The sequence below is a fragment of the Vipera berus genome, assembly GCF_964194415.1.
Source record: "Vipera berus genome assembly, chromosome: 2".
Lineage (NCBI taxonomy): Eukaryota > Metazoa > Chordata > Lepidosauria > Squamata > Viperidae > Vipera > Vipera berus.
The window spans coordinates 264,580,332-264,595,596 of NC_138203.1; the positions used below are offsets into that span (position 1 = coordinate 264,580,332).

The 15,265-nt window shown below is 43.0% G+C and overlaps 1 protein-coding gene across 2 annotated transcripts; it reads right to left on the bottom strand.

The window, feature by feature from the left end:
- Positions 1–2,920: 2,920 nt before the first annotated feature.
- On the bottom strand, positions 2,921–8,154 carry LOC308661477 (52 kDa repressor of the inhibitor of the protein kinase-like). Of its 2 annotated transcripts, none has more exons than XM_081316409.1 (2): positions 7,806–8,154; positions 2,921–5,801 (listed from the first exon to the last, which is right to left on the bottom strand). In XM_081316409.1, the coding sequence occupies exons 1-2, from the start codon at positions 7,810–7,812 to the stop codon at positions 3,505–3,507; spliced, it is 2,304 nt and encodes a 767-aa protein (XP_081172535.1). In that variant the 5' UTR covers positions 7,813–8,154; the 3' UTR covers positions 2,921–3,504. The 2 variants fall into 2 exon arrangements, with proteins under 2 accessions (XP_081172535.1, XP_081172536.1); XM_081316410.1 differs by lacking the exon at positions 7,806–8,154 and adding an exon at positions 6,622–6,826.
- Between the last annotated feature and the right edge of the window lie 7,111 nt (positions 8,155–15,265).

The window sequence follows — 15,265 nt, forward strand, 5'->3', positions numbered from 1 at the left end:
TCTGGGCCTGGGCAACACAAAAATTAGCTACTGGTTCTGCCGAAGAGGTATGAACTGGCCGAATCCCACCACTGCCTCGGTCATAAAGCGAATCAGGAGATTCTTAGTGAATTGTACTGTACAGCTGCTCACTCTGCAACTTCTCACTCCTTCTTGCATTTATCCATGTTTCTCATCTTTGGCCACTTTAAGATGTGAGGATTCAACTCCCAGAATGCCCTAGCCAGCCATGCTGGGGAATTCTGGGAGTTGAAGTGCACATATCTTAAAATTGCCAAGATTGAGAAATACAGATATTAAAAGTAAGTGAAATCAACCATAGCAACTCAACAAATGAGCTCAGGGTTGCCCGGATATTTGTAATTTAGTCATTTTGGCTGTATAATACTACCATTTTTAGGATTAAGGAGGAACATAAGATTGTAAGGCCTGGTTTAGTCTCCCAGCAGGTGGCCTTTAGGGACAGCCACACTGCCATCAAGGTTAACAGCTAACAATGAGCTGTACCAACATTAAAATATCCATGGAAGAAAACTACAGGGATTTGTTTAAGTAGTTGGCAGGACTCCAAGAGACCAAGAGAAAAGATAAAAAAGGAAATAATCAAAATAAATCTATACTAACACCTTCCCCAAACCTAAAACCCCATACTATATACAAATGCTCCATCTTCAACACTTTCTGAGTTTTATTGAAGAGAGGAAATTGGTCTTTCTTTTCAAAGAGTCTTCTCTGTAGATCAGAGGTGTCAAACTGCTGGCTGTGGGCCGATGCATCATAGCAAAACAGCACCTACCCATTGCAGGCAATGGCAAAAAAAAGTTGTGATTATGTCCCAACACGCCACGTGGCGAATTTTACACCCCGGCTGTAGATTGTTACTTGCTTAAGAATTCTAGATCATTGCCAATTATTGAAAGCTGATTTAGATTTTCAAATAACTCATTGACGTGTTGGAACGTATTGTGACTTTTTTTGGATTGCCGGAGCTGGGGTGGGTGTGGCCTCCGCAAGGTGCAACCAGCCCACGGGCCAGGTTTGACACCTCTGAAATAACCTATTCAAACAGAATCTGCTTTTATAGGAATTTTATTGGGGCTAAAGGAGCCAACCCCGAGTTCCCTTATTTATCAGGTTTCAGGGTCCTTAGAGGTGAAGTGTCTCTGTGTTTGGGTGTATCCGTGTGAATGTAAAGTTAAAACTACAATTGGAATTATAGGGGGGGGGGACAGCAGAGAAAAAAATTACATGCAAAACCCTCCCAAGTTGCAGCCAAACTTTTGTCACACAGACTTAAGATGGAAAGGGTTGTAGGCAGCCTACAGGTTGCCCATTTCTAAAATAAATTATGTGTTTTACTGTCATTCCTGGTTTCTTTTAGTTGCAGGGCGGCTCAAACTCTTTCCCAATCAACCAACAGAAAACTTGATTCTGATAGATCAGCTGCACTGGGCAGTACTTTTTACAATTAAAATGAGTTTTTTCTCTCTCTCCCTAATCTTGTATTTCAGCCTTACACAAACCAGTCTCCTTTAGAAGGATGTGGAAATCTTGCCAATCCTGTAAGAAGAATCACACACACAAACTCATCCAAACTGGCAGATCACCTGGACTAGCGAAGCTGTTCAGTAACTTTATAGAGAAAAGGGGAGAAAAAATGCTGACAATTCTTGACTGATTAAAAAAAAAAGGTTGCTTAGTTTGGAGCCCCCATTCTCGAGTTGTCCTATTGAAGATGATTTGTTGCAGTACAGATATGAAGGTGTCACCTCAGATAAGAAATAGGATGAAAAATGGGACAGACCTCAGGTCTGATCTGGTAGCATCGTTTTCACTTCTTGTGCTCTTATGAATTGTTGGCAGATAACTGATATCATGTCCTATGTTATTCACGGGCAATATTTTAGCCAAGGAATCCCATTTTGCTGTTTACCATGACACAAGAAAGTCTTCAAAGTAACCACATGGGCTGAGTTAGTTCATGGTTTGTCATATTCTTTCTCTAAAATCAGGAGATGATTTATTTTCCTTGAAGTCTACCTGTTGGCTTGAGCCACCTAAAGCTGTTTGTATATCTTGTCTTACTGCGTTCTCAATGGTGGGTCACATAACCCACCACAGTAATGTCCAAATAAAATGAACAGTATTTGGGTTACTGTAAGAAAGCAAAGGGAGGACCACATGCAGGCAGAAGCTATTTCTTGTACTTAAGGCTACCAGATGGGTTGCAGAGGTCTGAATGGCCACCTCAATGATCAACCAGAGTTCTCCATAGCTTTCTTGCCATCTGCTGGTGGCCTGGATTTTTGCAGTCTACCTATGATGTCCTTAGGATATTCATAATAGGGGGAGATTCTCTTTTTGTCTGAATCACCTCCACTTTTTCACAAAGCTTCCCCTATGTTTAAAAAGCAAGGGTGGTTTTCTGCAGGCACCTGCGCATTTATCTACAAAGGCAGTCATACTGCAATCCACCTAGTAGGGCAGCCACAGTGCTTGCTTGATCTTGCTGCAGGCTACACCACGCAAAGTGCAAACAATTTCTGACAGTGACCCTGCACTGTGCATGTGTGTCAAAACACAAACAAGATTCTAATTTCCTTGCAATCCCAGTTGAAACCCTTTGGCTGTTTCATTAATTTGGGCAAAATGAGGTTGGATAAAATAAAAGGCAGAATCTTGAACAAGGTCAACCACAATCCTTATGGACACAGACACATAACACAATTTCAAATGGTACAGCAGGTAATGACCACTACTCTAACAGTTATTTTAGTTAAAATATGCTTTTTTTCCCTGGGAGAGCAAAACAGACATTATATCTGTCGATAAAAATCAACCAACAGATGCATCCAAAGTTCATTCTCCTTAGAGCAGACTCACTGGAAAAATTCAAACTAAGTCATGACAGAGTCCAATCCTTTAGATAGCTACTGTAATCACTTGGAAATAAATCCTATTGAATTCAATAGATCTTATTTCTCAGTAAACATGGATATAATTTCACCATATTAGTTCAATAGTACTTTAAAAGGAACATAAAAGTACAATCCAATAAAATGTGTTCTGTTTATAGACAAGCATCGATCCAGCATAATTAGAATCAACACTAAATCAACGCTTCCATTCCCGAATTAGAAAATTTATGAGTAGACATTATGGAAACTTCGGGTTTTCTTATACAAATACTTTATATGCTAATATTTGATGGAAAACCTTTGACTTAATGTTTATAGTTTTTCCTAATGATGTACACTGTATTAATGAAGCATTTTGTTTACACCTCAATACAAACATTGTTTAGAAAATGGATGATGTATTTTATATCATAAGTCTCTAATTATATAATGGAACATAAATCATCTTTAATATACTCTGGATTGGTTGAATTTCCATCTGTAATTCTACCATTTTAGTCTTTTTATGCTTTTTATTCCTCCTTATTCTTTTTGCATTGTGTTACAAGTTCTTTATAAAAATAATTTAAAAAAAATAGTCAACCGGTCATTTTTCAAAGAGAAATTGTAAACGTCTGTTATCTTCTCCAAATCTGTCAATCACTTTTTGGAGTAATACGTCCTTATTTTCATTAATTTTTACCCGATGAGCACTCATCATGCAAAGTCCAGACAAACGTTTATCTGCCACTGTTGACTGCAACCATGTTTCTATCCTTCTCATTGTACTGAATGGTTTTTCCACTGTACAGGTTGTGAGTGGTAATGCGAGAGCAATCAGAATGGCTTGTTGAATTGAAGGATATTGGTCCACGTATGGCAGCAAATCCAGAAGTCCACTCTCCCCATTTTCAACCTTTTCTTCCTTTTCCCCCAACCACTTTTCAAACCAGGTGATTGTTTCACTTTCCAAATTTTCAATTTCATATAATTCACTGATTTTTTCCATCTCTGTTTTCAACGTCTCAAGGCCAACTTTAGCCATTTCTTTGGGATGAAGTGAAAAGATTCCAAAAACCGCCTTGCTTTCTGGAGCAAACCGGCTTTCCAGCCACGAGATTACCGAGCTCAAGTAGGGTATATAGAGTGACTGGCGGAAATATTCTTCCTCGGTTGGCACACGGGCATTCGAGTTCTTTTGCAAATCGCTCTGTTTGGGAACGTGCAAGTCAATGCCCAATTTGTCTGCTAGTTCTTGAACTTCCCAAAGAATTCCCTTGAAGTGCTCCTCTGCTTTTTCTCTGTGGCCACGGAAGAGACTTAAGAGCTCCTGGATGTGTTCGTACACTTTCCTCATATCAAGCTGAACTGTCTGCAGAGCTTGGGTCACTGACTCTAATTTACTGCAATAGTTTGACATGATAACGAGGCAAAAGAGGAAATTAGGTGTTCCTGAAGCACAGTATAACTGGTACGCATCCTGGCAGGTTTGACCTGAAGCTGTAGTGGCCAGGTTTCTTAACCGAGTAAAGATCTGTACAAAATTCTTGGAAAAAAATCTGACATGCTTGTATTTTGCAGTCCAAAGAGTTTCACCCAGCAATGGAACGGCTGGAATAAGGTTTCTTCTGCTCAAATTCTCATGGAAAAAACGAAGGATGGCTTTGATCGAGCCAATTGCATTCCTTATCTCAGGTACAGCATTTAAGTCATTCACAGCCAGATTGAGTGGGTGGGCTGCGCAGTGAACAAAAGTAGCTTTGGGGAACCGACTCTTTATTTTAGCTTGCACACCGCCCTCTTTCCCAGCCAATTTAGAACATCCGTCGTACCCTTGGCCGCACAATTTTTCTAGATTTAAACCATACTTGGTGCATTCCTCAATGATGATTTCGGCACTGCAGGTAGCTCCCTTCAGTGCTGCGAAACCAAGGAATTCCTCTCGAACTTGAGGTTTAGCACCAGCCATGTCCACAAAACGTACGCCAAGTGACAAATGGTCCTCCCCAGAGATCTCGGCGCTCTCGCCCACAAGAACCGAAAAACCCGCAGAGCTGTTGGCAGCGGAAACTATATCTTCTCTAATGGCGTCCACACACAGCTTAATCAGTTCATTTTCTATTTGGGAGGACACATCCCGGGCACTGCCAGCCTCGTTTTCTAGATATTCTCGTAGGGACACATCTCCCGCTTCAACGCGAAACGCCAAGAGACTTTGCATGTTCCCAGTTTTTCTGGTTTCCCCATGTAAAGGCATGTCGTGGGTGCCACAAAATACGATGGTTGACAAGATCGAGTACAGTTTTTTACGATTTTCATTGACTATCCGGTTTATGCTGCTGTCAAGCTGACAAGCAAAGTTTGTTTCAAAGACATTCCTGCTGCTTAAGAAGTTAGTTGCGTCGATTTCGGCACTCTTGTGCCATGCACTGGACATGTGTTTTTTGGCACAGACGTGAAAATCATTGTACCTCACAAATGGCACCATGATGAAGCCTCCCTGTCTCCCACAAAGATCAGGCTGTGGGAACACGATGCAGTATTTACAAAATGGTCCTTTCAAATAGGATGAGTAGCAAAGCCAGGGTGAGTATCTAATTAACCATATATGACGGAAACTGCGTATTCCTGTGGAATCGCCCTTGAAATTATAGTCATGTGCTGGTGTGAAGGTATTCACAAGAAGATTATACTTCAGATCATCTGTGAGAGGCGTGGGTGAGTTCACGTACAACCCAATATCGTAAGGACGAACAGCAAATTCCAAACCATCCATGATGCATTCATATTCTGCTGGTGAGCCTGAACAGGAGCTGCTATTTTGTTCCTCATTTCTTCTTTTCTTCTGCAGTGTTCCTTCTTCAACCATTTTGTGCTTTCTGAAGAGAGTTCCGATCTCCATTCCTGCGGAGAAAAGAATGATGGGACGGTGAATGGAACAGAAACAATTTCAAAAAGAAGGAATATAAAAATAGCGAAATGTTATTTTCATAGCGAAACAAAAATTTGTGCTGATGTTCCTTAATCATTTCTGTAATTTTATTCTCACGTAGTGGGATACAGATTAGTGACTGCTATGTTTTTTTTAGTAGTTTTCACTTCAGTACTTCAGAATAAGCTTATTTTTCACACTTTATATTTATTAAGTTCATATGCCACCCAACTCCCAAATTAGTTTTATTCAGAAGTAATTTTCCACATCCTCCTTCTAATTAACAAGCATGAGAATGAAACAAACATCTCACAATGGAAGAATGGCTGGAAAAAGTGATGGAGCTAGCAGAAATGGGTCAATTAACTGCTTTAATTAAGGAAAAGAATAGAACGGATTCTGGAAAATAAAATAAGAAGTAAAATAAGACATTTTGCAGGCACAGAATGGAAGATGGTTTAGTGAGAAAGCTGAATCCAGAGGGTGAAAAGTTGGCAGCCTCACCCTTTCTTTCCCAGAATTTTTCTGAGTCTCTCCCAACTCTAGTGTATTAAAAAGGGACCTTAAACTCTCAAAACTCTATGCGCATTACAACACTTTATAGGAAAACAAAATTCCACAATCCCACTTTCTAGTTTAGAACACTGAACACTGTGATTAGGGAAATCAACTCCCACTCCTGGAAGTCTGATCAACAGCACATAATGTAACATTTATTTATTTATTTTATTTTAATTCCATTTATATCCCGCCCTTACGTTTGCATTTATCTATGTAAGGGAATATATGCACCTGGAATTCTACAGGCGTGGATAACATCACTCAATTCTTTCTATTTTTAAAATCGTGACTTGGCTTGGGGCTGATCAAAGTCTGAGAACAACGGCTGCAGTGGGCTCCGAGTCGTCAGCTTGCATCCTAAAAAAAGGGTCACCAAACTGAGATCCAGAATATGTTTAATGAATTTTCAGGACCCAAGCAAGCCCACTGAAAGTCTGGTTAGTTTAGGACAGGGGTAGGCAACCTTGGCTCTTTTATGACTTGTGGACTTCAACTCCCAGAATTCCTGAGCCAGCCATGCTGAGGGGAAAGGTACAGTTTTCCAAGCTGAGCCATGCTGGCTCAGGAATTCTGGGAGTTGAAGTCCACGAGTCATAAAAGAGCCAAGGTTGCCTACCCCTGGTTTAGGAGAACCTCAGATGCTAGCAGATTCACTAGGACTCCAGTCTCATCTCCATGCATGTTATTCCATAGACTTCTCTCCTTCCACCTCCAAGTCAGCTGCTAAAGCACCACAGCTTTGATGAAGACACAGAGGCTATTTCTTTAAGGAGCAATAACAGCAGCAGTGGTTGCTATACGTACATATAAATGTAAGAGAGACATAGAATAAAGCTGCAAATTGCAATAATCATATACCACAAATGATTATAGTGGTTATGCGCTATCCTAGAAAGTAGGAGACTGCAAATTCTAGTCCTGCCTAGGTACGAAAGCCAGCTGGATGACCCTGGGCAACTCACTTTCAGCCCAACAACAACCCTGTTGTTGTGGGGAAAACAGGAGAAGGAAGGAGTTATTAGGCACGTTCGCTGCCTTGAGTTACTTACAAAGTAATAAAGGCAGGATTAAAAGCTAATTTAACAAACACAGTAATAAAGTCATAGAAAATGAGCAACTCTTAAGCTTAGCCAGCACGCTGTGCAGCACAAGGATGTGCCATGGGCTTGTTTCTACCACGTGTTGAGATTCCTGTCAGATATTTTTACAGTTATTTTGCATATATTCAATACAGTTTGGGTATTTAAGAATGTGCAATTTCCCTTTGAATCCGTCTTACACGTTTAAAAATATAATTAATAATTTTCTGATGTGCCACAGAACTGCTGCTATATTCCATACTTTCCCCACGGATTCAAACAGGTTTGAGAACCACTGCGCTTTCCTTCTCCCCCCCCGCCCCCCGCTTTTCTTACTTCCCATCTTCTTTTCGTTTTAATTTTTCAATCTATTGAAAAATTCCAAAAAAGCAGAATCTCCGGCGCACTCTAGATTGGAAGTAACAGGTGAGGCGGCGGCGGCGGCTTCCCACGTGCCCCGAGCCCGCCCGAGGATGCTCGGTCAGGGGGTCCTCCTGCTTCTGCAGCCTTCTCCGCGACATCTCCCTCGGGCCGTTGGGGGGAAAAAAACCCAATCGGCTCAGAGCATCCCCTCCTTGCAGGGCCGGCTTTCCCCAGGTATTTCAGACGTCCCAAGCAGGGAGGCCGAGGCCAGGTGACGTTAGCCCCGCTAGGGGTAATAATAATAATAATAATAATAATAATAATAATAATAATAATAATAATAATAATAATAATAATAATAATAATAATAAGAAGAAGAAGAAGAAGAAGAAGAAGAAGTTGGAAGGGACCTTGGAGGTCATCTAGTCCAACCCCCTGCTCAGGCAGGAAACCTTATACCATTTCAGGCAAATGGCTGTCCAGTCTCTTCTTAAAAACCTCCAGTGTTGGAGCATTCACCACCTCTGGAGGCAGGTTGTTCCACCGGTTAATTGTTCTAACTGTCAGGAAGTTTCTCCTTAGTTCTAGGTTGCTTCTCTCCTTGACTAGTTTCCATCCATTGCTTCTTGTCCTGCTTTCAGGTGCTTTGGAGAATAGCTCGAGTCCCTCTTCTTTGTGGCAAAGGCGGGGAACGCCCTCCCAAGGAGGAAAGCAGGACGGGGTTCCTAGCCCTCATGAAGGAAAGGGCGCGACGGCCCCTGGGGTGGGCAAAAGGGGGCGAGTCCCGATCGGGAAGCCCAGCAGGGAGAACAAAGGCAGCCCGCCGGCTCTGCGGGATCCCATTCAAGAAAGAGCCCCCCCCGTCCCCCCCACCACTCCCTCGCCCCGACTCACCCGCCGCCCCCGATATCCACGTGCACGTACGAGCGCGGCAGTTGGGAGGGCCCGCGGGGGGGGGAGGGGGTCCCGAGGTGGACAAAGGAGCGGCAACGCGGGAGGCCCCCGGGTGGAGGTCAAAAAAAGCAAAATGGCGGACGCGTCGTCGTCGTCGTCGTCATGCAAGCTCCGCCCCTCCGAATGAGCGTCTCGTCGCTGGCGCATTCCAAAGGGGCGGGGCTGGCAGGATCCTTCTGCTCCGCGGGCGCGGCGCTGCGAAGGCAAAGCGGGCGAGTTGCTGCGGCCGGCCGCTGTTTAAAGGGCCCTCCCGCTCCGGCTGTTGGAGCAGCCGCTTCACCGCCACCTTCCAGAAGCAAGTTGCTGCCAAGGAAAGGTGATTGCCCGCCCCCCGGCCATTCTTCAAACCAGGACGATGCTAATCTAACGTATTCCTCCGTCCCAAGAGGAAAGGCGGCCGTGCCAAGGGTGTCTTTTTTTTGCAACCTGTCCACATCTGGCTCTGGGCTTGGCGTCAAACTCCTGTCAATTTATCTTCCTCTTTGCAGAAGCTTTCATTGATGTCCGGCTTTTCTGCGTTACCCGCTCCGTCTCTAGCTGCATCCTAGAGTGTGAATCCCTTCCCAGCCAATCTCAATGTATATACATGGTTGTACTTTGACAATAAAGGTTCATTCATCCTGGTCCTTCTCTTGGTACCCGGGATTATTGCTAAACTCCCACCGACTAAAAGCTGCTTCTCTTTAGCCTGCTTTGGGTGCCAGGTATTCTTAGGGCTGATTTCTCCCAAGATTGTCAGATTTGCAGGATTGGCTTGTTTGATAAGATTTAGGAGTGGTAATGAGTAATGTGGTATTTATTTCTCTATTTGCATTTGCATGCTTTTGAACTGCCCGGTGGGCAGGAGCTGAGCCAAGAAACGGGAGCTCACCCCATTGTACGGCACTCAGGTTTTGAACCTTGACCCATCAGTCTAACTGACAAGCTCAGCGCCATGGCACTGAAAAAAGTGACTTATGACCATTTTTCACACAACGCTTGTTGCAGCATCCTCAAAGTCACATGATCAAAATTCAGACGCTTGGACAACTGGCTTGTATTTAATGATGGTTTCAGTGTCCCAGGACCATATGATCACCTTTTGTGACCTTCTGACAAGTAAAGTCAATAGGAAAGCCAGATTCACTTAACAACGTGCTACTAACTTAACAGCTGAGAGATTTATTTAACAATTATGGCAAGAAAGGTCGTAAACTGGGGAAAAATTCATGTAACAACTCTCTTGCTTAGCAACAGAAATTTTGAGCTCAATTGTGGTTGTAAGTCAAGGACTTCCTGTAGATAACTGGGAGCCTGTTGCTTATCCAAATGGTATTGGATTATATATGAATTTACCCACTCCTCTCACAAATGATCCTTAAGTAAAATCCTCCTGTGAATGCCTACCTACTTGCACAGGAAATTGTGATTTCAAGTATGTTTAAGTTAGCATACACCATGACTTTGAGTAGCTAAGCTTCATTGGCATCCTTCAGTCTCGAGAGACTATGGTATCTTGCTCTGGAAAGAGGTCCTAAAGCAGCATCTGGTGTGGCTAAAAAGGCCAATTCGAGAGTGGTGGTCCCTTCCACACTGAGGGCAGGTACAATCTGTCCCCTGTCCAACCCCCAGATTTCCCTGGTCCCGGGACTGCCTCTTTGCCTCAGCCTGCCGCACAAGTGTCTCTTCGAATTGGAGAAGGCCGTGCTGCGTCTTTAGCCTCCAAGCAGAGCGATCAGAGGTCAAGGTTTCCCAGCTGTTAATGTCCATTCCCAAGGCCTTTAGGTCCCTCTTGCAGATATCCTTATATCACAACTCTGGTCTCCCTCTGGGGCGCTTTCCCTGCACTAGTTCTCCGTACAGGAGATCTTTTGGAATCTGACCACCAGCCATTCTCATGACATGCCCAAACCAGCATAGACAGCGCTGTTTCAATAGTGTATACGTGCTAGAAATTCCAGCACATTCCAGGACTGCGCTATTTGGAACTTTGTCATTCCAGTTGATGCCAAGAATACGTCGGAGACAGTGCATATGAAAGGTGTTTAACTTTCTCTCCTGCCGTGCGTAAAGGGTCCAAGACTCACTGCAGTACAAGAGTGTGCACAGGACACAGGCTCTATAGACAGAGCCTTGGTGGAGCAGTGGGCTAATGCCTCCTTAAGTAACACCAGCTGCCTGCAATTAGTGCAGGTTCGCATCCCACCAGGCTCAAGGTTGACTCAGCCTTCCATCCTTCCGAGGTAGGTAAAATGAGGACCCAGATTGTTGGGGGCAATTAAGCTGACTTTGTAATAATGCCGCTTGGGGGCTGTGTGAAAGCCCTAATAAGCAGGCATATACATAGAATGAAGGCTACTGCTAAGTTTGTAAGCCGCCCTGAGTCTTCGGAGAAGGGTGGGATATAAATGGAATTAAATTAAAATCTTTGTATGTTCTGTCAGCTTCTTATTAAGCCATACTCTCTTTGTAAGTCTGGAAAATGTGGTGGCCGCTTTACCAATACGTTTATTCAGCTCAGTATCTAAAGAGAGAGTGTCAGAGATGGTTGAGCCGAGGTACACAAAGTCATGGACGACCTCCAGTTCTTGTGCAGAGATTGTAATACAGGGAGGTGAATCCACGTCCTGACCCATGACTTGTGTTTTTTTCAGGCTGATTGTTAGTCCAAAGTCTTGGCAGGCCTTGCTAAAACAGTCCATAAGTTGTTGAATATTTAGCTATTAGCTATTCATATTTGGGGGAAAAACTTTTTGTTAATATTGCATTGGGTTTATACAGCCTGATCTTTCCTATTAAAATTGCTCTTTACATTTGATTATTTTATTATTGATTTCCAATTAAAAATGTTGCATTGTGAAGTTGCAAGTTTCTATTGTTTGTATGATATGCAAATTAAAATGTTTTAAAATAAATGGTATATTACTTGACTAACGTTCATCCCCATGAAGTTGTTAGTTTTATTCCTGGGAAGTGGGCATCACCCAAATTCACTTACTGAAAGAGTTTTGGCAGTTGAAAGCTTGATATAACTTTCTTCTTTATGCTGGTTAAGTAGCCTAGAATTAATGTAGCCATTTTTAAATCATTTCAGAGAACCACAAAAACATTGTACTATTTTCTATTACAATATTTCTTCTTTGTTTTTTTTCTTCTTTGTACCACTTTTGGTGATCTGAAAACCTTTTCCTTTGGACTATTTCATTTTAGAAGCTATTCCTCACATCAGTGTTTGTGTTTGTGATCAGGTGGGGATTTTCAAAGAAACTGTCCCTGAAAACAGCTTGCACGTGCAAAACAGCTGCTCAGTATTCTTTGGAACATTTAAGAAAGGATCATTTCAGTCATTTCAGAAATGCAGATGTTTTCAGCTTGGTTTGTATAGCCTCAAACAACGAAGGGGCATGTATAATGGATGGCTCTGATGGGTGCCCATCCAAGCACTAACTAGGTGGAACCTTGTTTAGCTTCTGATCTTAAACTAGGCTAGTCAGGTTCTACCATCTACTGAGGATATTTGCAAAAATAAAAAGGGGCTACAGTATATCCTAAGGCTAAGGGGTACTTGGTGCTCTCTGAGCTTGGTTGTTTTCTTGCAGACCTTTCATTACCCTAACTAGGTAACATCATCAATACTGATGATGTTATCTAGGTAGGGTAATGAAAAATCTGCAGGAAAACAAATAAGCTCAGAGAGCACCAAGGACCCCTCATTTCAACCCTGAGCTACAAATATTCTCCTTCATTGGTACAGTATATCTTGCTGAGTGCAAAGACCTGGCTAGTTCCTAAAGCTCATGTACTCTATATGTAGTCATCTGAAATGCAAAGGTCGGCGAGTTCAATTCTTGGTGGAAAACTTGAACCCTTTGGAATAACATCTGACTACCTGATTGGTCTCCAGTGGGATAAAACTTTGTGTAGGGACTGGTAGAGGACTTAAACCCTATACAATAACACCTGGCTACCTATGTTTGAGAGATCTCAAATAGGACAAAATTGGTCATGTAGGGCAGGGCTTTTCAACTATTTCACCCATTGTACCACTTTTAGGATATGGCAACATCCGAGTACCACCAGTTGCCTAGCAAGGTGTCAAAAACTTGATGACCAAAAAAAAAGGAAAAAAGTGATGAAGTACAGGTAGTCCTTGACTTACAACAATTCGCTTAGTGACTGTTTGAAGTTACAATGGCACTGAAAAAAGTGCCCCCCAAGCCACAGCCGAGCAAGACACCTGCCTGCCTGCCTGCCCGGCGGCACTCTTCCTCCTGTCCGAGGTTTTCATTGTTGTGAGCATTTCTGTTGAGGATTGGCACTGGGGGTGGGGGTGTTTGGTTTTTATTCCCCCCGTCTGCTGGGTGGTTTCAGCAGGTTTTGGTCACTTCATATGACCCTGGGACACTGTGACCATCATAAATATGAATCAGTTGCCAAGCATCTGTAAATCACAAGATCCTGGAGATGCTCCAGCTGGAGCCTGGTGCTGATCCTGGTGCTTCCGCTGAGCCCTGACAGCCCTGCAGCTCCAGCCATCTCTCGCTCAGGCTTGTGCGGTGCTGCCACCGGTTCAGCTCATTCCCCTCCCCCGCTACCACTTTTCTAGAATGGTCGCATACCATCTGCCAGGTGCCAATGTACCACAGGTGGTACCCGTACCACTAGTTGAAAAGCCCTGATATAGGGCAGGAGCCATCATCCCCTGGACTGTGGCCTAGTAAGGGGCCACACAAGTGAGGCGTCTGTGCATGCACAGATCCATTTGTGCGAGCCTGTGTGTGTGCGTGCCCGCTGCTTGCACAAATGGAGCTGCCCACATGCTCACCCACTGCTCACGTGGAACCATCTCCTCTGCTCCCCCCCCCCCCGTTGCCAGCGACAATCTGCAAAGAGAGAAAAGTTGGGGACCGCTGATGTAGAGTTTGCCTCTTGGAAGTTAATATAAGTGAAAAACATGAAAATTGATAGGATTGGATTATGTAAGTCAATAGGGTTAGGCAGCATCACATAACGTTTGCATGATCAGATCACTAATAATATTTAATTGATTCCAAGATACATAAACAATACACTTCTTTGGGGAACAAAAATGCTTTTGTCAGCTCCTCCTGCTTAACCTTATAATTGATGTTTTGTTCCCAGATGATAAAGTCTTGAGAACACTTAAATTTTGTAAGTTAGATTATTTTGAGTAAAATAATTTCCCCAGGTTGATTTAGGCTGGTTTTTTTTAATCAACAATGCTCTGTACCCTTACCCCAAATCAGTGGTTTGATTCCTCCAAGGTCCCTCAAACTTCCAAGGGTTTTTAACAAAAGTGATAACCACATTTCCACCAAGTGTGACACAATGGTTTTTTGTGTCTTTATGTTGTCTTCCTATCACAAAAAATGTTTTTATTATTATGACCATCTTTAACATAATTTGTAACAAAACATTAGTATTTTCAAAGCAGCAAATCCTTACCCTTTCTTAGTTATTTCCTAGGGAATGACCTTGAAAGACAGGAAGAAGAGCCAATACCAAGGCAAAGATCAGAGAAGAGGGGGCAGAGCCTGGGCCAAGAACATGAGAAACTCAACGCAAGCCCTTCCCAAGTTCACAAGAAGATAAAGTAAGAGAGGGGAAGCACATTCAGACATGCAAGGTTCTATTTTTATAGTTGTTATAATTAAAGCAGTTATGACCTATATAACAATAACTGAATTGCAGAATAACAGAGTTGGAAGGGACCTTGGAGGTCTTCTAGTCCAACTGCTAAGCTTGTAAGCCGCCCTGAGTCTTCGGAGAAGGGTGGGATATAAATGGAATTAAAATAAAAAAAAATAAAAAAATAAAACTCTGTCCTCAAGCAGGAAACCTTACACAGTTATGGACAAATGGCTGGCCAATCTCTTCTTGAAAACCTCCAGTGTTAAGAGCACCCATTACTTCTAGAGGCAGGCCGTTCCACTGATTAATTGTTCTCACCAACAGGAAATTTCTCCTTAATTCTAGGTTGGATCTCTCTTCGATAAGTTTCCGTCCATTACTTCTTGTCCTGCTCTCAGATTCTTTGGAGAATAGGTTGTTGACCCCCCCCTTCTGTGTGACAGCCTCTCAAATATTGGAAGACTAGTCACCTCTAGTCCTTCTCTTCATGAGATTAAACACACCAAGAGATAATGATATCTGAGTTCCTTGGGAAGGACTTGATGGGTGGATAAAAATGCCAAATCTCGTGTCTACACATTTGTCAGACTGTGTGACCAATCATAATAAATTAAACTTGTGTGCCACCTGATTCCAAGTGACTCTGAGCAGCTCACAACAATCGTAGAAAGAAATAACAACAAAATGATAACAGATGGCGGGCATGAGAGGCAGGGTGGAACGAAGCAAGGAGTCTCCCTCATAAAAGGTCAGGTGAGATGCCAGGTTTTGATGGCTCTTCTAAGCAACAGCAGAATGGGGAACTTCCAGAACTTGGGGGGGGGGGAAACCTCATTCTGGAGGACAGG